Genomic DNA, 24,236 nt, shown 5'->3' on the forward strand with positions numbered 1-24,236 from the left:
TAAGGGCTCCACCATGCAACAAGATCGAATTAAAGTGTGCTTTTCACCACAGATTAGTTCAAGCACATTGATTCTAAACTAACTGACCATAACTGAGACATCTGTTATTGGAACTATGTACTTCTTCTGACCTGTCACCATTCCAATGGTCTTAGCCACTTGGGATTGGACACCACTTAGGGGCATATGCAGGAATGTTGAAAAGGGGTTTTCTCCATAACTAAGTGACTGCTATATCAGAATGTTTGTATTGCCGGACTGTTTTATTAGACCACAGCAAGATGAAATACTCGAATTTCATTGGCTACTTACAAGGGTCTAAATCCTGTAGAACCCTAGTTTATGTCTCAATAGCCCCCCATGCATCTCTGAGGTGATACAAAACATGGCAATTATGTGCCTGTAACATTGGCAACCCGTGGGCATTTAACTGGACAGCAAGTGCTGTTCTAATTACAGGGAGGTGCAGTTAAGTGCAGTGAGCTTGTTAAATGCTATGGCAATGCTACATTTCTCATGCCACAAGCAGCTGTGAAGGCACAACAACAAGCAGCTGTGAAGGCACAACAACAAGCTGTGGTCTTTTAGACATCGAAACAAAGGATTCCAGGGAATTTAGAAACCCTCAGGCCCTGTAGTAGCACCCTTACTTCACTCAGGTGCTACAACACAGGACATTTCAAGTTACTAAATTCCGTAGAACCCTGTGTTTCGATATCTAACTAGTATCTTTTCTTCATCAAATTATTGTTCAAACAATATGTTACAGGTGTAGCTATCATGTGAGAAACTATTAATGTAACTCAGATAAAGGTTAAAATGTGCCCTGTTTTACAAGATTCCAGATTCAGGAAACCTGAAGTTTCAATTTCTTAATGTTTTAAAATCCAAAGGAGTTTCCTGATATTCCTGGAGACCCCCTGCCACTGGCTTGGATATCACTCAATTATACCAGACTGCTGAGATCTGGTGGCAGTGAAGAATTGCTCTTATATTGAATTGCACTTTCACCATCCTATGACTAATATATGTATATTAATTTAAAAATAAAGTAGGGATCCAAGCAATAAAAAATAGTGAAACAAGAAATGAATGATGGTACTACAGCAATCCCTACATTGGCATGTTATAACAATTGTTTTTTTCAAACCAAAGTAGGGATGTTCTCACCAAATTATGCTATATATTGTTATAATGAAGGGATTTTCTCACAGAGCTATGTTGTAATACCATCATTCATCTCATTCCACTACTTTTTATCACTTGGATCTTCACTTCACTAAATATACTAGTTACCTCATGGAAGTGCTTCTAAGGTCATGTTTGCCTCTGTCATAACTTAGCTTCTGGCAGATATCCCTTGGTAATGATTTATCGATATTAAACTCTGATTCACAGATACGTCCTCTCCTTCCATTATACACAAACACTGGAACACCAGTCATTTTACTATCACCACCACTGAGTGTGACTGTCCAGTCTGTGTCATCTGTGTAAAGAGTGACAGTTAACACAAGTAAGGCACAAGAATCAAAAATTGATGTATCCAAACAAGTTGATGTCGTGCTACTTCTAAAAACCAGGTTCTAGTTGCATAGCTGGAAATATATTTTAACTAAGCTTCTGTTTGTAATAATGCATGCAGTTATTGTAATTTCGGATTTCATAATTGGTGAATTATTTGTAATTCTCTAATTACGTTGCTATGCATTGCTCACAGAAGTATCTTCTCAACTGTTTTATAATATGTCTATAGTGTTTTTTCCTACAAATTCTCTCTACAAAACCTCAAGGCTACCCTTCATTTTTGTTTGCGTACGTAAGGACACACTCCTTTTCGAGTTGAGATACGCATTTCATAGTTTCCTAAGAGGCCTGCTATGGTGTTTTTCAGTAGTAAGATACACGAAGAACCCAATGGGAAGGTAGTTCACGGAGTGTGTAGAGAGTCACTACACCCGTATTTCAAACCGGCAAAAGAAACTGCCTCAGTGCAAACTTTACCTATCCTCAAGTTTAATATGAGCTTCATTATTTTTAGTGTTTAATTTCATAGATTGACTGCTTTTTACCACTAAAAGGATTTGCTCACGTGGGTGCATACGGACAAACATAGATAAGTAGATAGATAGGTACACACACACACACACACACACACACACACACACACACACACACACACACACACACACACACACACACACATTTTTACGAAAACAATTTCAGTAAACCAGGCGCGTGCCTGGTTTAAAAACACTGACATTAAAAGTTTTCGTACAAATATTTATTTATACAACTAAAAATAAATGCACTTTAACATAATAAGGCTTGATGTATGTATCTAACTAATGTCAAATGTCATGTGGTATACGATAGCTACATGTAGTTTTAGCAGATGGATCCCTATTTCATATTAGAAAAAATTAAATAGGTATTTTAGACACCACAAATAATATGATAAAAGTAGCAACAACAACTTGCTCATATACTGTGTGAATTTTATGACTTGAACTACGAACTTTGCAAATAAACTGTCACAAGGTAGACAATAAAACCACTATGAAAAAACTTTTGTGACTTTCTCCAGCTGACAAATACTGTAAGGTTTAAATTGTAAAAGTTCTGGATTTATAGTAAGGGTTGACTGGTCACATTAAGATTTGAAAGATAAAGGCCTTTTCACTTTTAATACCATAGGCGATGGAGACGGGGGGACCAGGGGGGCCATGGCCCCCCCAATTTTATGGGACATGGTTAGCAAGAAAAGATCGAGATATTCTAATAGAACAGTCAGGATCTAGATACTCTAATAGAGCAGTCACAGTATTCAGAGAAGCAGTGTAGCAAGCTACTTAGCTAATATGTGTAGTTATAAATAAAGAGAAATAGTTGGTGGAGGTATTGTCAGCAGGTAAACTTTTTTCTTTTTTTTTTTCGGTCTTCAACTTACAGCTGGCCTGACCCCCTCACCCTTTGGCCTGCTCCACCGCCTCTGTTTAATACACACTGAATGCGGATCCAGCTGTAGTCAGACTGAGAGTGGATCGAATGGACATTAATCCATTTCAATACTACGTATGCAGCAATTGAATTCAATTCGCTTTCATAGCACGTGAATTAATTAATTGATTACGTATCAAAAATTTAAATAGCATCGGTGATTGTACTACTTTTTTCATATTGGTTCAGGTGTAATATGGTCTGATCCGGCTTCGATGTACATTCAACTGTAGTGAAAAAAGGCCTTAAGATTTGGTAGTGAACAGTGTTACAGCAGTATTGCAGCCATCCTATAGTGAAACAAGCAAATTATTGACTGCTCTGGGTCAGCACCACTGACCTGGAAGCAGGACAGCATAAACTTACTATACCTTAAAGAACAATTAAACAGAGCAGACAATGAAAGGGAAAATGGTGGCAGTCAGCCCTGCATTAATTATATAAAGATCATCTCAAAAAGCAAAACAACTTTTAAAGGCACATTAAACTTTTGGGGAATGCATATTTACACAACACAGGCATACATGACGACATTAAGTGGAGTAGCTCAACTCCTTTATCCTAAAATTGATCGAAAGTTTATTCACTGAGCTACTTGTGAAAAGCTAAATAAACACTGTAACAGTAGAGACTTCTTTGTTATGAAGCAAAGAACAACAGTGACTTGTGATTCAAAGTGTTTACTCAATTGTGGATTTAATCACGTGAGTCTGACTGGCCTGACCTGACTCAAAATTTAATGGTGGAGTGAATGGCTCATATTACAAGCTGATAGGAGCAATTGCCATCGAGTTATGGATAATTATATAAAGTATGTAAAGAATTTGCGTGTTCATTTAATGAAGTTGCTTACATGGCGAATCTTGGCTTCACGCTTTAGTGCAAGGGGAAAACCCTAGGTATGACTTTTAATCCTTACTGCTACATTATGGATACAATGAAGTAAGTTGTGTGGCCATAGGAAGTAGCCTTTGAAAGTTACAGTATTTTGTTTACAGCCATGCGCACTTGCCTATCAAACAGCATAGTAGTACAGTTTAAGTAGGGATTGCTCCAAAAATGAACGCTGCCTGCCAAAATCCTGTCTCTAAAAACCACCCTAGAAATATCTTAAGGGGCAAAAAGTACCTTTGCGGAAGAGTCTTAGTGAATCTAAAGTCAAATATAACGTTAAACCTATACAAAACAATACATAAGTCATAATATTAAAAAAAAATCATCCTGCCTACCTGCCAGCCTGACCACGGTCTCAAAGCTAGAGGCTAAACGACACATCGTATGACAACTATATTTAGCCACAATAACAAAGCCTTTTGGGGTTCTGATGAGTGCTTGCCCTCTGCACCTTGCATTTCCTTTTATCTTCAATCTGCCGGTCGTCTCAGTTATGCTAGGAAACTGTATCGAGGCATTACCGGTAGACAGTTGGTAGACAATGTACCTGCATAGTATAGGACCCTTTACGAACTACCTGAACCAATAACAATCAAGCGACACACCCCTTTATGATCTAGTACAGCTGGACGAATTAACAATCAAGGGACACGCCTCTTAATGATCTAGCTGTACTTATAGTGATCGATCATTAAATACACACTTTTTTTGGTAGCACATTGAAAACAAGGCATGTCATGACCATGCCCCTTAGATATCACGTATAGTACAGTTGGCTGAGCTTGAGATATTCTAATAAAGCAGTCATCCTAATACATCAGCCACATTCGATATTCTAATAAAACAGTCACATGGGGTCATATCATAGCTGTAGCTATAACAAAAACTAAACAAAACTAGTATATTAAAACATTTAAAATGAAGTAGGGATTTAAGGTGGTGCTGAACCGATTACGGGCAGCTGCACAAAGTTAATCGTACAGCATGTTTGTGGTAATGCGCAAACAAATGCGGAAATTCATAGACCACGGCGAAGCGCCTCAGTGGACTAACAGACAGACTGCCCAGCTGCTTTTGTTGATATAACTAATGTTATTCACGCTTTAAAACTATTAGCTTGTCACAACTCTGGCTAATTCACTGGCGAACGGCACCAGCTACCATCACGTGATTACTGTTATATGATTACTGTTAAAATTATGCACCACAGACCATCAAAATTTGGTATAGGCATTGGGTAAGCAATACTCTAAAATAGTATGCTTCGAATTTTTGCGATTCGGGTTTGATGGAGTCGATGGAGGTGTTAGCCAATGTTGTAGCTCACAGGTGTGTGTTTCCCACTACTTTCCATGTTGTTATCAGTGAAAAGGAAAGTATAGAATTGTTCTACAAGGTGAGAAATGGTTGGAACCGAAGTGGCTTAGCGCTAGGTTGTTCATTGGCCAAATTATTTTTAAAATCGGGTTCTAAACTTTGAGAGTTTTATAGGCGAAAAATGATGGCGCGTTATTTTACGAAACTTTGTATGCTAAGCTAAAGTATCACGTAGATTAAGTTGTACACTAGCAAAGTTTTGGGCCACCCTAAAATAGCTCATTAAGCGCGTGGGTTGAAACAAATTGTTTTGTGCGGCTGGACTTAATCGGTTCAGTGCCACCTTAACCTTGGGGCCAAGAGATGAGTGATGGTATTACAACATAGCTCTGAGGGAAAATCCCTGCTTTGGCACTGAACGACATGCCAATGTAGGAATTTTCCTACAAAGCTATGTTGTAATACCATCATTCACCTCTTGTACAAGTTTTTATCATTTAGATCCTATTACACTTTAAATTACTACTTTTTAATATTCTAGTATTTATGCACCTTTAAGGGTTAAGTTTACTTGCATCATAGATCTACGTACGTAATGCTTAGTATCACTAGAGTTCATACTATTATGTTATGAAAATATTGTAAACTCTGTACTGAATCAACAATTGACAGAGCTACTGTAGGTAAGTTCCTACAATCTCTGGGCTGGCAATTTTTGACTAAAGATCATAACTATAGCTCTGAAGATGCTCAAGATGTAAGAGCTACCATAGGGGTGGAATAATAATCCACAGCTTATCCCGTTTTTATTCAAAACTGAATTGATACCAATTACCCACTTAATCTCTCACTAACTGTCATTGTCAAGTATGATTAATTCACATGATCAAATCCATCAGATATTTTATGAAACAAATAAAATCTGTATGGCCCAGACAAATGTCACCTAGATAATCTGATGATTCAATGCCATTTGAACCTGACCACAACTTAGTGAACAAAATGCAAATTAGCCAAACACTCTCCTAAATATTACATTTCCTGAAATGCTGCATGATGAAAACATTGCATTGTACGTTAACAATTATTCTTACTATAAAGTGAGCAATTGACTATCAAAAAATGGTCTGTCATATTCTGATATGGCGAGTCGCAGTCTAAAATGTTGTTTTGATGTCTGCACTGTACACATGGCCCAGTGTTTCCTGATTGTCTAAACGAGCAATAATATACAGTTGTGATCAGCATATTAATGGTAGTTGTAATTACCACATAACATATATACGTACAAGTAGAAGGAGTTTTAAGTTGGAATAGGGATCAAGGGTAAAAAAAAAGGTAGTGAAACAAGGGAATAGCCAAAAAAACAAGAGAGGTTGTCTATACCTGCAGATATATTTAATCCCTATACTTCAGTCTATATAACTATGCTGAATTAGTGGTTACATGTCCATTAGTATATCAGCAGGTATAGACAACTTCTCTCTATGGATACAAATACATGCAGTCAGGGGTTAATCTAGGGGGGGCGGGGGCACAGGCCCCCTCTGGGTTAGCTATTGCCCCCCCTAGGTTTATACCTAAAGCCTTGAGAAATGGAAAGGTTTAATTGATCCCAAAGTTGTATAATCTAATGGTCAATATTCAACTTGGCATCACAGTAAAATTTCACCAAAATTGAGTATATTTACACCTAAATTTTTAAAATTTTCCTGGGGGAGCATGCCCCCAGACCCCCCTAGAATCCGAAGCGACTTACTTCGCCCCCTCTAGGTTTATATTCTGGGTTGAGCCCTGGCAGTTGAACAAGGAAAACAAGCTGACCACCTGGCAGATTCCTGTAAGCATTCGAGTGTAAATCGGACAGCTGCAGGTTTGAGGCTACCCAGGTCAAGTGATGGATTTTTTTCCCCTTTCTGCACCTTTTCAAACATACTGTACTTAATATAACATCTTGAAACAGGCTGTAGGACCAGGTATCTTTAACACTTTTGTTGTAAAGTCTTAATAAATAAATAAAAAGCTATTCTGTTGTTTGACTACTTTTTTCCTTTGATACCTTAAAATCTCTTCTACTTGTTTGTTTACTTTTTATAACATAATTATGACTACTGAACCCACACATACTGTATCAAAAGAAAGAATGGCACCAGGCATACCATAAAATCAATTTCACGTCTAAACATGCACTCCACAATCAAATACTGAAGTAGCCATTACATTTCATTTTCAGCTATGTACTGCTAAACAATGTACAGTATGATAAGTGACTCTGCAACCAATCCACTTGCTACAGAAATTACACGCATTTAGCGTGATAGATAGTTGAGTCATCACAGCCACAGGGAAGTTGTATCACGCTGTTGTGAATCGACATCTTGCGTTATCAGTGAAAAGAACTGGGACACAAAAGGGGTAAGTCCATGATACATGAACTGTAGCTGCTGATGTTGGCAAAAAAGCACATCTCGGGATGAAGTGATGTCAAACAGTGAAGAAATCAAGCCTGTAGTCTTATCCATTGTGGAGTTATGCTTGTCTGGAGGCATCAGTCAGTCAATTAGTAGAAAATTCAGTTATAAAAATAAAATTTTATTAAACTTGTTGGAAGGATTTAGGGTTGCTCTGAAAACATTTTTTGGCCTCGATTACACATATCCAATGCTGCCAAGCTAAAATGAGGCTGGTTTTAAAGTGATATTTTAGGCTAGAAAAGCCTAAACCTTCACAATCCCTAATATACAGTAATACCATACTGTATGATACTAGTTACGTATGTACCATACAATAAAACAATAGAGGAGACTACTTTAAGAAATGCTTGACATGTGATACCATGAGATAGAAATCAATCAAATGATCTTACAGTGGTATGGTTGTGTAGTTCCACCCCAGCTGCTGGCAAGTTGCATTTGCCACTTCTGAAGAATCATTACTATAACACACTGACATCCACTGATCATCAGAGTACACTTCAACCACTCCAGCAGTATCATCAACATCACCAACAAGTCTTACATCTTGTGCATCTAAACAACATAAGAACTAGTTGAATTTGTTAACAACACACATATTTTACAACTGACCCAGGCACAAATCCTGATTACAAGAAACCTAAAGGCCACATACAGTACACTTATCTTTTGTTTTTCACCTTCACCTGTGTTGCCATTTTCCTTACTGCACAACGACCAGTATTGGCCGAAGCTTTATAAGCTGATAACTACTGTACTGCTCAAATGTAATGTCGTCTCGCACAAGTGTGATAAAAAACTCACTAATCCCATTTCTCTTGCAAGTACTCATTTCAAACGAAATGAGATGAATACTCATAAGCGAATTAGGTACCACACCCTTTCATTAGCAAGCGCTTTAATTGTTCACACTCGTGTGAGATGATGTTGCATTTGATGAGCAGTACAGTAGCTAGTACAGACTATAAGAAAGTTAAATTTTTGAGTTATGTGAGCTATTTAATTGAGCTGACTAGTTAATAAAAGAGTAAAAATCCACCCACACATATTATTGCAATTGGTACATGAGAAACTAATGTGGCAAATCTTGTAATGCCCTCACCACAAAACTTGTGCTTAAGTATGGTAAATAATATTTGTACAGGGATGATATAGTCTTTGTATCTGAGTTGTGTGTTGGGTCATCCAGAATATCTGGGTCTAGTAGGTCTCGTCTACTTGATGGAATATCCAGATCAGATCACATTTACAAGCTCAATTGTACTGATGAAAAAGTAGTTGTATGCACTCAAGAAATTTACGTGGAACCATGCCAACTTAGTGGAATTGTGTGTTGCTGTTGCCTGTAGGTAACATTGGGCAATTCCCACTTATCAGAATTGCATGCCCAAAATTACACTGATTACTATCTATGACAAAATCTAGCGCCTCTCTTTGGGTCAGACCCCGGATTGCTACTCGGGTCAGGAAGTCTGTCAGGTCAGCAGTACCAAAGATGCTATACTAACAACATGGGATAGGAAGCTCTGTTCACTGACTTAATACAACGTGTACATTTCGGGTACACACTCCTTGTAGTTTCGCAGAATGCCTTTTCACAAAAGGTTTTAAAAAATCTGCTTATTTTAATGCCTAAGGGTCGTACAAAAGTATAGTAAGCACACTACACCTAGGATGAAATATGAGCGAATATTTTTATACTATTCAATCCCAGTTGTCTCGCAGCACATTGTTACTCAAGGAAACAGTAGTCTATGTCTTTCCATATCTTTGAAGACATAACAGTAAAACTAATGGCATTGCATTAAATTTGGCACAATTTCCAATGGTTTGTGCCATGCCTTGGTACAGTTCAACATCTTCTACAGAGCTTTTCCAGCGAAAACCAGGTGCGTAGTCACTTAGTTTGTGTACCCTTTTCTGGTATTTTAAAGTGTATTCCTGACATCTGTTGTAATTACATTGAAGTCTAGAGTGGCATTACAAATCTTGGCATCATGAGGACAAACTTACATCTCCTGGAATGACCATCTTGTGATAACAGAGCATAGCAACCGAGATAGCAACGCAACTAATGATATGACGCAGCAGTCAAATTAATTACTTCTGGAACAACAAGGATGAAACGGAGCTTCCAGTCCCAATTTACTAGGATGGTATCCACGGCAGTACTGACTCACTTGCAACCTTGCAGCTAATACAGTACTGTAAATAACACCTCAGCCTGTTCTCAGAATAAAATGTTGATCTTATCCGTTCTCTACCACTACTAGATTAGCTGAAGTATTAATCTGATCAAAGGCTAACATGTTACAGTACATCCAAACAGGACACCTGGCAGTTACAGGATAATATACATATAGCTCTCCCTTATATTGTATGCAATAGTATGAGGCATTGGCATGTATAATGTTTTAGAGAATTACCATGGGCATAGGAGACCACCAATGCCCTATAATACAGTAGAACATGCTATAAAATATATTCTACATGCATAGTCGACAAATCCTGATATATACACAAACCCAAAGATCAAAAATTTGCTACATATAATTAATCAACTGCAGAATCTGCAACCCATACACTTCAAATATTTGTACAAACATATATGAAATAGTGCATTGGCTATGTAATCATACCATGCATGATGCATGTGCTTCTAATGTTTTCAACCAATAACTATTAAGACCTTGGAATACTAAGACACATTTACACAAAAAACATGACAACATTTGCAGGAAAGAGAAGGCTATTTTAAAAGGATTTGAACTGTTAACAATATCAGTACATACAGACACAAAAGCAGTCAGTTACAAATCACTTTCCAGTTATCCTTTTAGCATTTGTTTTACTATATCAATGGATTACTTACTGGATTGTTGACGGCACACCACTGAAGCAGCAGCAGTACAATTATCAGTCTCAAAAAAACCTGTCCCATCTTTGCACTCAATTAATCTTTCCTCTGTCCCATTACAGCGAGGTGAAGTGCGACACATGCTAGTATTTGATCCATTTGAGTACCTTTACACAATCAGGCATCAATAATGTTAGCAAGACATTATACACAACAAGAACAGTTTTCAATAGACAAATTTAAAGTTTTGAGGTTTGGCTTTGTTTACAATCTTTCCTTCCCAGAATTCAGGAAGGATTTAGTACATGTACTTTAGAGGATATAATTTAAGAAAAGAAGTTACCCCCTTTTTGGTAGCACACATAACATTTTCAATATTGTGAAAATATGACAAGTACATAAAATGTCAATGTGGGCAACTTTTGTAGTACACCAGTGATTACAGCCAAATATGATGCGTATGTGGAAATGTGCATGTGTGATTGAGACTGCTAACATACACATGCGCACACTATGTATATCCGCCAGTGGCCTACCCAACATCATCAGTAGCATAAGTCCAGGCGTCTTGATATCCCAACTGTTTACATACCACTAAGGCATTTTTCAGAGTCCAATCAGAACCGCACATTATACTCCATTGATTATTATCACAGATTTCCACACGGCCAGCATACTGCACAGAAGAACCCGTCAGGTTGACATTTCCATCACTACATACCTGACCTAGACAGCAATATATCACATCAAAAAATATTTTTATATTTGCCTGTGTGCGTGTGTGTGCATGTGTACAGTACATTCTGTATGGATGTGGTTCTTTTGTAGAAAAAAGTGATAGGGCTTGCCACAAGTGCATTGCAGAAAGAGAACAGCCTGTTGAGGAGCAGTCTGGTGCAGCTCAGTGTCGAGCACTGGTTTCACAGTAAAGGTAACTTCTATGCGCAAATGCAGTGTGAATAAGTGACCCATGCAGGCCACTAATGCAGTCACAGGTCAACCTATTTTGTGTGATGTTTGTAACAGAACTTGGTGATTTGAAGTGGCATAAATGCTTGGATGAGAACCAATCTGCAAGCAGTATGGAGCTATTCAATGTGAACATTGCCAGCATTTGTCGTGGAGTGCTGGGGCCTAGCTATATATCAAAGGAAATGTTATCCACCAGTGTGACCACAAAATTTTGTTCCCTTGTTTTGTGGAGGCCCATGCGACTCTGATGGGCAGTATGCAAGACAGGTATGAGTATGTGCATGTGTGTGTGTGTGTGTGTGTGTGTGTGTGTGTGTGTGTGTGTGTGTGTGTGTGTGTGTTAGGGCTGAGCAATAGTATCGATAGTGCGATATATCGCGATAGTAAATCACTATCGTTATCGCAATAGTAGGGATATCACTATCGTGATAGTTATGATAAGCTCAGATCTGCATTAAAATGGTATTAACAACCCTTCTATACGGTTTTACAGTTGGTAATACCAGCTTTCTTATAAAGGAGTGGCATGTAAAAGCTTTCCCAAAGTCCATATTCATCATCCGCCCACAAAGTTAATTAACAAATGTCCTGTGCATGCAAAATAACTTTCTATATGACTACAAATCATAGCTATACAACTAAGACTTTGTTAAGAGTAAAGTGTTTCATAAACTATCGGGATAGTATTCACTATCGCGATATTTAATGAGTAACTATCGTGATAGTAAAATTTTTACTATCGCTCAGCACTAGTGTGTGTGTGTGTGTATGTAATATGATCTGGTGTCAGTGTCCTACCAGACCAAGTGCTGTAAACTGAACACGAAGTCATACTAGTACATGAATACATGATAACAAAGTGGTGAACTAAATGCGATTTGTGGGCTCATTAACTACAGGCATTGTATGACAGATGGACATCACAGTTTATCTCCATATAAGGACAATCTATGATAATCATAAAAATTATATAACTGGAGATGCCTGGTTTAGTATTTCAAGTAATAAGAGTGGTATAGCACTCTAATGGTTGAAACTATATGTACCATGTTTTATACCATTTCCAGAGCATCCACTGTGCAAGTAGCCAACACCTAAGTTTCCCATGGTTGTCTTCAGAATGAAAGAGGAATGCATAACGATGAATTAGAATGCATAGCAATGAATTGGGCTAAGTAAAAGTCCATACACTACAAGGCTTGAAATTAGCTAAAATGAAAGGAATTTTACAGCACAGGTCTTCACTCAGCTCTACCAAGCTGTATAGCCACAGTCACATATATTCTTTGGGCTGGCACTTATCAATTAGAGAACGTAGTGAAGAAACAGGATACCAAAGGAGGACAAAGAAAGTTCATAGCTGTGGTAAACAGACAGGTATTCTCGGACCTTGAAGAGTAACAAAATTAAAGTCACAGTCAGAATATGCTTGGCTGAAGGCTAGTCTGGTGCAGCTGCCCGTTCACAAACAGGACGGGGTGGCCTCACCAGACTAGCTGAAGGCATCGATTAGCTAGTAGAAAAGTTTGTTGAATAAAAATCATGGGCACTCATTGTGAATGGACATATGGGCTTGATTATACATAACCATGTTGATAAGTCAAGCTGAGTGCTATTATATAAAGTCTAAACAAGACTATGAAACACTGGAGTGCCAGTCTATTACTTGAGTGGTAGCAACAACAATAACGAACAAATGTAGATACAACTCTCATCTCCATAAGGATCGTTAACTTGTACTTGTTTCAACAAATTTCAAATGTACTCACACTGAAGCTCGCACTGAAGCTCGCACTGAAACAAAGGCACCTATGATTTTCGCGTGGGGCGTTCACATGTATTTTGCATGACAATATGAGTAATGGTGTAGTCAAGGGTGTGAGCTTATTGTCCGAACAAAATGATATCTATACTTCCCGACTCACCGTGAGTGGATAACACCAGACTCAGTAAACAGATTACACAAATAAGGCTTGACATAATGGGCTCCTCTCTCCCTCATTCGTTTGTTCCTGACGAAGCACCAAAACGATTATTCTGAACTGCACACGTGCGCTTACAATCTGGTTAGCGCACTTGAAACACCATTATCTATATTCATGGGACTTCCCCTTGATGCACCTGCATGTTTGGTAAATATAATGATAAAATTCTCAGTACATAATTATACACACAAAATTTGCTGTCCTTTACATTACGCATGCAATCAGCTAATCACACAGATTAGAACATGAATGGCCCTTAACTGTAACCCAACTATATTGGTAAAATATATTGCGTAATTCACATGATCAATCAGTTAAAGACTTTAAATGACTTGAACGACGGGTGGGTCTACGTCCTTGAAACACCCTCCAGAGAAAAGGAATAGTGAATAAAACTAATGCACAACCACCACCTACAAACAGCATCCATGATAACCACCTGAATGTACGAGCAAGAAGCTCCTGTGAGTCAATCAAGTCTCTTATTGATGATCCAACTTCTTCAGGATAAAATGTAACTGCTTCATTTTTCCCACCAAGCCATGTTGTACCTGTACTACTTAGAGCAGCTCTACCATATCCCCCAAACAGGGTGCCAAACACTAACAAGTATTCTTGTGAGCTTGTGGATGTCGGAATCTCTTGTACCAGCATTCCTGTTGCAAAATCTCCCGAAGTTTTTCCTTTGTCTGTCAAGTGCTCTTGGTATGCTAATTGTAACAACTGATCGAAGCCAGTTGCAGTGTGAATGCCCTTAACAATGATGACATTATTACTGTTATCTCGTAAAGCGAATGGCACAGAGGCTCGCACGTTCTCTGTAGACCTTGAGGAGTCTCGCCATGTATTTTCAGTGTTTTCAACTCTTGATTTGAAATACTCTGTGGTTTGGACTACCTTACCAGCCCCAGTCAATTCTCCTTTCAGTGATGTCAACATTTTGTCATCATATTGTTCTACAGAGCCTTCTACTAGCACCATAGCTTCACGGTTTGGTTGGTTGCTTAAGAAGTTTTGAAGGTCTCTCCCGAATGAGGTGAACTTTGGTGTCCTTTTGAACATTACCGCTCTCTCCGCTATAACATTGTACAAGTACTGAAACAAGTAGCTCCCTCCAATGGCGGAGGCCCCAAATACAAAAACGGTGGCTCCAGTTGAATAATCTCCGGCCGACATATTTAAAACAGAAAACCACAATCAATAATAATATAGTGACGTAAACAAAACCATATAAACGGAGGCGAACGGAGATGGAGAACCCAATTCCTTAGGAACGGCGCTAGTATCAAACAAAAGGCAGCAAGTTTTACTCGACACTAAGCTCTTGACTGGCCATGGATGGAACAGTGAGCATTTTTTTTGTACATTAACCCATGACTATTAACCTGTACCCGCCTGTTCGAGAACCTGTTGCATCCGGTTGTATCAGACAGATAACAGGAGTCCCTTACTTTATTATGAACTCTTGCATGTAGTATAAACTATCTCTTATCTATGTCTGGACTATGATCAGACACATGGAGTGTAAGACAACTTTGGTTAATTGTGATTTTGATCTCGCTTGTGATGTAATTCAGCACGTGCACATGCACACACTACACAGTCACAAAAGTTTTGCGGTTTTCCAATGTTATTGCAATGCAAAGCGTCATGCGTTGTACAAGCACGTGTGTGTGCAGTTGTTCAACAGCGGATTTTCAGTGACGACTACTGACTCATAGGAATTTAAACATGCCTACGCCTACAACTCAACAGCCACAGAACATTACAGGTGTAGTTATGTACACTGAAAGAGCTGGGCATACTGAAACAATGTTAGTGTGTGATGCTTTGCACTGCAAGAACTTGGAAAGACGTGATAAATGTAAAAAAACACCCCAAGGCAAACAATTAGTTACAACAAAGACCTTAGGGTAGAAATCTGAAAATATAACTTTCATTTGACAACTCATTCCACCCTTGGCATAGATACTAATAACATGGGATTGGAAGCACTCAATATAATGTGTACATTCTGGGTACTCACTCCTCGTAGTTTCGTGGATTGCCATTTGGTTGGTGAAGGGATACAAAAGGCTTTAAGTCTGGTGGTCGTTTAAATGCCTACTTCACTAAGGCCACTCCCGTCCTGTACTCAGGCGGTCCATTTCCATTATTTCTTCATTATGAGATTAGCAGCTTTTAAGCCATTATATTTTCCTTGCACTACCATACCAATTACAAGCTGCATGAAAAACAAACTTAATTTTGCCGTTTAAGTTGCAGAAATAACATGTGAATCTGTGCTGACTTAACAGCACACTGACACCAGACACCCTTAGAGATTGTTTTGTACTGAGCTTGTAGGGTATGGGTCATTCCATGTCAAATCAACAAGGAATTTAGGATCACCTCTTGGATTTTAACGAAACTTGGTGTGTTTGTAGTACCTGTGGTGCTTATCACTCATGCAAAGTTTTAGCTCAATACATTCCATTTATGACCACAAATATTTTGAATATTTCATGAAAATTTGGTCCATCTCTAGTTATAAAATTGACTGCAACTTTGTTCTGTGTAAATATTTTTAAACACAATTTTCACTGATGGAAGACTGTTGATTGACCTTTCCAGTGATCCCTAAATTATGGGATATCTACTTAATTATGGTTCAAAAGTACTTCATTGAAAACTTTAATCCTTTATATTGTGAAAAATACTGCTTGAAATTTTTCAAATTCTTTTGTGAATAATGATTGGATCATAGTCTATGTTTGTTAAAATTTTTGTGGTGGGACCACAATGGGCTCAAGAGATATAATGAATTATGATGTGGTATGCGGTGGAATTTGCAGGCTATTATTGCTGTATTGGAGTGTACACCTCCAATAACCACTCACAACAAGGCTATGCCAAGTTTGTCTTACAGAGTGAAGGTGTCTAGGTACATTGCAACCTGTATTAGTGACCACCTGTACTGAAAGGCCACCAATATGCTGCAGTTAAATTATACTTCTTTAATGTATAGCACAAAAGCATCAACCCTTTCTAGCAAATCCAAAAATGGTCCTTATTAGACAGGTTGACTATAAATTATACAGATCTGACCACCATGTGTCCATAAATATCATGTAAATGTTGTACCATCTCTTCACAAGTATCTTCTTTATTAAGTTGAATCCCACTGTAGTGGATTTAGCCATATTTAAGTTCCATATGTGGCTGCATAGATACATACAACAGAACTCCTCAGCAGGGATAACTGGATACCTTGATAACCAGGACACCTGTTTATACACTGTGTTCCCACTCTATAGCGGTGCACATACATTTGGACCAAGATACTTCTGTAGCTTCTGTAATATGAGCACTTCATTATGGTCCTAACAATGGAGGGGTTTTGCCATATACGTACATGCATTAATTGTACCTCAATGTGTGAAATTAATTACTACATTACTTTACATTCACGACCACTTTGAAGATCAAGTCATAAATTCATATACATACTCACGTGGGAAGTAAACATGTTGACCACCTATTTAACATTTACCTGTACTGATCTTCAAAAACGTGAACACAAAATACGTTGAAAACCCATTAATTTTAGTAATTACAGTACTATAAATCACGCATTGAGGTACAAGCAAGTGTTAATAATAGAAAAACTCTTGGTACAAGTAATGCATCTACTATATACAGTGTAACTCTTCTATTCCCTGGACCATTGATAAAGTGTTCATTTTTGAGAAACCAGACTTTTCTTGGGTCCAAAATGTACGTACAATTATAAAGTGAGATCATGAGGCTATCAAGGTACCCAGATATCCTTTTTGAGGAGGTCTGTTGTACCTATGCAGCCATGTACGTAACTTGAATAGTGTAGAGAGGGGATATGTATGTAAGTACTATGACAAGATTTTACTTAATAAATAAGGTATACCTGAAGAGATGGTACAACATTAATGTGTTTATGGACACATGATGATCTCATTTATAGTCAACCTGTCTAATAAGGACCATTTTTGGATTTTCTAGAAAGGGTTGATGCTTTTGTGCTATACATTAAAGAAGTATAATTTAACTGCAGCATATGGTGGTCTTTCAATACAGGTGGTCATTAATACAGGTTTCGATTTACCTAGACACCTTCACTCTGTAAGACAAACTTGGCATGGCCTTGTTGTGAGTGGTTATTGGAGGTGTACACTCCAATACAGCAATAATAGCCTGCAAATTCCTCCACATACCACAACATAATTCATTATATCTCTTGAGCCCATTGTGATCCCACCACAAAAATTTTATCAAACATAGACTATGACCCATTCATTATTCACAAAAGAATTTGAAAAATTTCAAGCAGCATTTTTCAAAATATAAAGGATTAAAGTTTTCAATGAAGTACTTTTGAATTAAGTAGATATCCCATAATTTAGGGATCACTGGAAAGGTCAATCAACAGTCTTCCATCAGTGACAACTGTGTTTAAAAATATCTACACAGTACAAAGTTGCAGTTGATTTTCTAACCAGAAATAGACCAAATTTTCATGAAATATTCAAAATATTTGTGGTCATAAATCAGAAACTATGGAATGTATGGAGCTAAAAATTTGCATGAGTGATAAGCACCACAGGTACTACAAACATACCAAGTGTCGTCAAAATCCGAGAGGTGACCTTAAATTCCTTGTTGATTTGACATGGAATGACCCGTATGCAAGAATGACGGAAAAAGAATACGGAATAATGGAACTTTTTAGTGCTGGTAGTAAAGAGATGCAGGTGGTGTACGAGAAACAGTGAATTTTATTTGGAACGGCTTAAGGATAGTGCAGAACTATGGGAAGTGCCTAGGATGATGAAGTATAAGATAGTATTTTATACCCAGTTGTTTTTTTTGTCATGGAAACCGTAGTCTATGCCTTACCATGTATTTGAAGACATAACAGTAAAACTAGTGGCATTGTATTGAATTTGAGCCAATTTCAAATAGTTTGTGTCACACATTGGTACAATCAACATCTGATCTGATAACCAGGTGCAGTCACTTGATTTGTGCACCTGTTTCCTGTATTTCTAAGCATCCTCCTGACATCTGTTGTCATTATGTTGAAGCTAGAGTGGCTCAGTGTAGCAATTACAAATCTTGGCGTCATGCAGATGAACTTATAGCTCCTGGTATACGTGCCAATGACCGTCTTGTAATAACAGAGCATAGCAACTGAGATAGCAATGCAACTAATAATATGGCACAACAGCCAAATTAATTACTTCCAGAATGCTAGTGCACAAAACGGAACTTCCAATCCCGTGTTATATACTATCTATGGTGGAGGTGAAGTGACAAAGACTAGCAGAATAAATATGTATGCCTTGTTAAAAAGAAAGTGGTGGATCCAATAAATCTTTTGTCCAGTCGTTATTGGTACGCGATGACTTGGGAACAGACATGCAGCCAGTGCAATTTCCATTTACCGTACTGTATAGTGAGGATACCCCCAAAAGAAAGGGTGCCCATTATAATACTGCAGCTAAAAACTGCTTTACACGATGAAACAAACCTTCACAGAAAGTCTTAGTGTGCCTAACGTCAAATCTAGCCTTAAAACTAAGAAAACCCTTGCAGAGGTAATATTGAAAAACAATACCAAAGTTTTGGTCTGCCTACTTTCTTTTACATGACCACAGGCTAGAGGGTAAAAAACACATCATACAACCACCATTTATGCCACAATAACAAACTCACTGGTGGCATGTGTTTTTCACTGTGTCTCTTGGGGTTCTAACAGGTGTCCTCTGTTACCTTTTATCTCCAATCTTACTAGCTACTATTTTCTTCATGCAAGGAAACACATTAATTTTCTGTATCAATGCTCTCCTTACAGGTGCATGCATACATACAAATTATTTGAAGCACTTAAGCTACTGCAAAGGGAATAGAGATAGCTGTACATGTAAGAATCAGTTTGCTAGAGAAGACATGCCACTTAATAATCTTGCTGCACTAATAACAATCGGTAAAACAGAGCATGCCAACCACGCCCCTAATAAACCAGCTGAATTCGCTTTCGCTTTAGACAACAAGGCACAATGACCACACACCCTTAATGATCAATCACATACCCAAGGATCACTCGGTGGTATAAAAACACATTTGTGAAATCAGTGATCCTGGGTGACAGCAGTTACTGACGGCTTCTCATCTCAGTCCTTGCTTATCCTAACCTGTTATCTGAACGAAAGTGACTGTTCTATTAGAGTATTTTGTACTAAGTATAGAGTAAATGACCGTTCTATTAGAGCAATTGAATGGAGCTCTGTATATAAAAGCACAGGCTTTAGTTACCTGAACAATTTCACTTATCTGAACAAGCTATAGGATATCTGATGTACTTTTTTATTACAGGGATCATGCATTGATTGGGGTGAACCAAAATCAATAATGTAATTGGTATTCAGTTGTAATTTTAAAAAAATGTTTGAGTATAGTGTAGGTATACAGTTTGGTATTAGTAGTAGAATATATTATATACTCACGTGTAGTTAATTATGTTGTATATGTGATCTAATGTGTTTGTTCTATTAGGGATTTTTACTAGTTTTGCTTCAACTGTTTCATCTTTCATTTTGTCTGTTTGACCATGCATGCAACATCACAGACATCAGTGTCAGTTTGAATACCCATTTCTCTGACAAGTCATGTTCTGAGTTTTACATTAACAATGGAATATTTCATCTTGAAGATAACAAAGCAACTAACATGTTTAATGATATGATGTCTATTAAAATATTTGGTAAAGAAAACTCCACAATCCATTGTCATTACAATGCAGGATTGGCTTTCAGAAATGTGTCAAACATTGAGTTCCGAAATGTTACCTTTCATAATTGTGGTATGAAGTTCAACAGTACCAGTGTGAACCCAGACTCTCCTAATAACACTCTTATATCTAAAGCTGCTCTTCTGTTTGAATACTGTCATAATTTGTCATTGAGTTTTGTTACAATAGAGAATAGCAGTGGAGTGGGTATACAGATATACAATACAATAGGAGATGTTAGCATTTCACATTGTAACTTTGTTGGGAATAAAATTTTGTCTAACGAGACTGGCAACTTTTCAGGAGGTGGAGGAATTTATATTGAGTTTAGTCTATGTCAACCAGGTACAAATGCTATTGATTGTAAGAACATAGAACCAAAATTTACTACCAAAGCGACATATACAATTGAGTATTCTAATTTTACTCAGAATCTTGGTTCGACCACTGATCCGAAAAGAACTGCTTTTATTCGAGCAGGTAAATATACTCATTTTGCATTTGGCAGAGGAGGAGGTCTGTCTATTTATTTTAAAGGAAATGCAAGCTATAATAATTTTGGGATTATAAGGTGTTTGTTCACAAATAATTCTGCTATATATGGGGCTGGAATGTTTATTGAACTACAAGATACATCTAACCGCAATAATTTAACTGTAACAAACTGTTATTTTGGGTTAAATGAGATCATTTCAGAGAGACTTGGTTATACGGGCACAAGCGGAGGTGGTGCAATGCTGAGCTTTATTATCTTCAATAGCAATACTACAATCTTACATAACAGTGCAACATTTGTTGATACTGTTTTTGAATCAAATTTTGCATTCACTGGTGGTGGATTTTCATTTCATTCTGGTAGAGAGACTGGTGTGCTTTATCCAACAAATCACTTAAGCTTTACTGGGTGCCACTGGTATGATAACCAGGCTAGGTTAGGGGCTGCTATTGACTTGAGCACTTTACATTCAACTGAGAATGGTCAACTGGTGAACCCATTGTTTAGAGACTGTACATTTGAAGGAAATCTGGTTAGTGGGTTTGCAATTAGTAGCAAATATGCTAAGTATGGTGTCATTGATGCTGGTAGCAATAATATCTCTGGAGGTTATTGGCCGGGAATGGGTATTATGTACTTGGATGGTATCACTGTAGATTTATCACAGCAAATAAAGTTTTACAACAACACAGGTAGTGCCATTGCAGCTTTTAGAGCCGGCATTAATCTCTATTCCCATGCTACTGTTAACTTTACCAGCAATCAAGGCAGCGAAGGTGGTGCACTGTACTTAAGTGGCTATTCATGGATACGTGCATCACCTAATGTACAAGTATTGTTCATCAACAACTCTGCTACTAGTTTAGGTGGTGCCATATATGCTCATAAAAGTGGTGAAAATGACCTGATATCTACTGCTAAATGTTTCATTCGCTATACTGATGGTATTAAGCCTCCTGACCAGTGGGAGAATGTTAGTTTTAGGTTTATAGATAATTGTGCCTCTGCAGATAATGGAGGTGATGCAATATACACTACAACAGTAGTTGATTGTGCTTGGGATGGATCGTTTAATGTGGTAGACAATTCTACTCTGAGAAATGTGTTTCTTAACTGGACAAATTTTGAATTTATTACAGCCAATGCTTGCTCCAAATTTATTCAAACATCAGCAAGATCCTTCAAAAGCTGTTCTACAACTGATAATCTAAAGGTATCTCCTGGTGAAATCTTCTCATTTCCATTTGAAGCACAAAACGATTTTGGTGATACGACCCCAACCATTTTTGGTATATTTAGTGACAATCAAGAAGTGGAGATACCCAACCCAGTTGTACAAAGTAACGGTAGTTCACTGTTTATAGCCAATAAAACAATAGGTAACTTTTATCTTCAGTTTGTAACTGTTGACAGCAGAAAACATGTAGGTTATGTTGATGTTTCAGTGGAAGATTGTCCACTTGGTTTTTACTTAAAGAATGGCAAATGCGTCTGTATCCCTGAAAGGTATCTTGGATTAAGCCACTGCAGTTCAAGTGAATTAGTAGTTTACATGCAGCCTGGTTATTGGGCTGGTAAAATTGATAACTTTTTTACTACCACTGAATGCCCAACTTCATTTTGTAAAGAAAGCAGTGTTACCTTATATAACGATAGCAATGCTTTGTGCCAAAACAGAGTTGGAACACTTTGTGGTGATTGTGCACCTGGATTTGGCTTATCAGCTAGTGGAAACAACTGTGTTAAATGTAAAGGATCTCACTACACTGCATGGATCATTCATATTACCACTACATATATACCAATTACCATTGTGTTTGTATTACTGTTGGTGTTGAACATGAACCTTGCTGTTGGACCTATTCACTCATTCCTTGTTTTTTCTCAAATATACTCTGCAAATTACTATCACCACAATGATGTAATCCAGATTATCAGTATGATTTATGGGGTTATTATAAATGTCATGAGCTTGAAATTTGACTTACCATTTTTCACAAACTATTGTTTGTCACCGAAGATGACTGTTATGGACTATTACTTGTTGCGATATCTAGCTGCGCTATATCCCTTGTTGATTATGGTTATTATAATAAGTGTTATCAGGTATTGTCCTGGTTGTATACCCATCAAATATTTCTGGCATAGCATTAGACGTTGTGTGATGGCTATTAGGAGGAGAACATCCATGCAGCAAACTGTGGTACATGGCTTTATTGCATTTTTATTGTTGACTTATGCTGATTTTGTTAATATTTCAATTAGTATTTTGGGATATGCAGTTTTTGAAGACAAAACTGGCAATCACCAATCTGTGTATGTTCCATTTAAACATGGCACTGTGGATTACTTTGGTAGGAAACATTTTCCGTATGCAATAACTGCACTTGCATTTTTACTAATATTCGGAATCCTTCCTCCACTAATACTAATAGGTTATCCTGTTGTTCTGTCAACTATTGGATACTTTGGATGGGATGACACTACAACTGTGCATACTCTAAGAAGATGGATTCCACTTTATAAGCTCAAGCCCGTGTTTGATGCATTTTGGAGTGAACTCAAGCCCAACTGTAAAGTGTTTGCTGGTTTTTATTGTGTTTATCGCTTTTTGGCTAAGATTGTTTGGCCTATAGTTGTGTTTGATTATCAAGCATACTTTGCCTTATCTGTGTTAGGTGTAATTATGTTATTCCTACATGCTTTGATTCAACCATACAAGAAGAAGATTTACAACCGAGCTGATATTGTGATGTTTTCAATTATAGCTTTGATCAATTGCTTTTATGGATATTCAGAATTTGTGGAATCTCAGAAGGTATCAGAAAATCAGATCTTGTTATGGATTCAAACTATATTGCCGTGGATTCCATTATTGTTTATCATAAGTTACGTTGTGTTTAGAATAAGACGAGCACATAAAAGACAACATAGCACAATGACATTTGATTCTTATACAGATGACAACCACTTCATTGAACAAATGGATGGTCCTAGTTATGGCGCATTGTTTAGCAGGATTGATGATGACGTTGATGATGATCAAGATGACAGTGATGAATGAGAATAAGTTTTGTTAACTGGTACATGTATTTATATTATGACAACTATTAGTTAATTAAAGAGGGGTGTAATACTGTGTGTTAATTAGCTTTGTAGATAATCGCTGTCTACATGTCTATCTTTGATTTTAGAAAGAAATATCCATTTTACCATTGTTATAATTTTAGATTTGTTAAATGCGCAGAAGTATACGTGTATATGTGTAATGCATGCCAAGATATTCATATGCTTATATGTTACGAAGGAAAAATAAAGCTGATTTTGGAGGAAAAGGAGAAATTGTTGGTGGTAACAATGGAATCAGTGGGAAAAGGCAGAATTGTTGTTTCCAGAATATGGATCCCAGACAGCCTATGAGTACTACATAAGTAGC

The 24,236-nt window shown here is 37.5% G+C and overlaps 2 protein-coding genes across 2 annotated transcripts in view; one reads left to right on the forward strand and one right to left on the reverse strand.

The window, feature by feature from the left end:
- The window catches only part of LOC136249491 (CD5 antigen-like), an 18,943-nt gene extending 5,342 nt beyond the window's left edge, over nt 1-13,601 (reverse strand). The window contains exons 1-6 of the mRNA XM_066041516.1: nt 13,440-13,601; nt 11,079-11,268; nt 10,558-10,709; nt 8,078-8,240; nt 6,306-6,424; nt 1,297-1,489 (exon numbers count right to left, since the gene is read on the reverse strand). Of these exons, the coding sequence (XP_065897588.1) occupies nt 1,297-1,489; nt 6,306-6,424; nt 8,078-8,240; nt 10,558-10,709; nt 11,079-11,268; nt 13,440-13,494 (872 nt within the window). The 5' untranslated portion in view covers nt 13,495-13,601. The remainder of the gene's footprint in view (nt 1-1,296; nt 1,490-6,305; nt 6,425-8,077; nt 8,241-10,557; nt 10,710-11,078; nt 11,269-13,439) is intronic.
- A 1,134-nt stretch (nt 13,602-14,735) lies between these two features.
- LOC136249492 (uncharacterized) lies at nt 14,736-24,029 on the forward strand. Its single transcript, XM_066041517.1, has 2 exons — nt 14,736-14,845; nt 20,070-24,029. The coding sequence occupies exons 1-2, from the start codon at nt 14,834-14,836 to the stop codon at nt 23,862-23,864; spliced, it is 3,807 nt and encodes a 1,268-aa protein (XP_065897589.1). The 5' UTR covers nt 14,736-14,833; the 3' UTR covers nt 23,865-24,029.
- Nucleotides 24,030-24,236: the final 207 nt, after the last annotated feature.

Source organism: Dysidea avara, chromosome 3 (genome assembly GCF_963678975.1).
Source record: "Dysidea avara chromosome 3, odDysAvar1.4, whole genome shotgun sequence".
NCBI classification, from domain to species: domain Eukaryota; kingdom Metazoa; phylum Porifera; class Demospongiae; order Dictyoceratida; family Dysideidae; genus Dysidea; species Dysidea avara.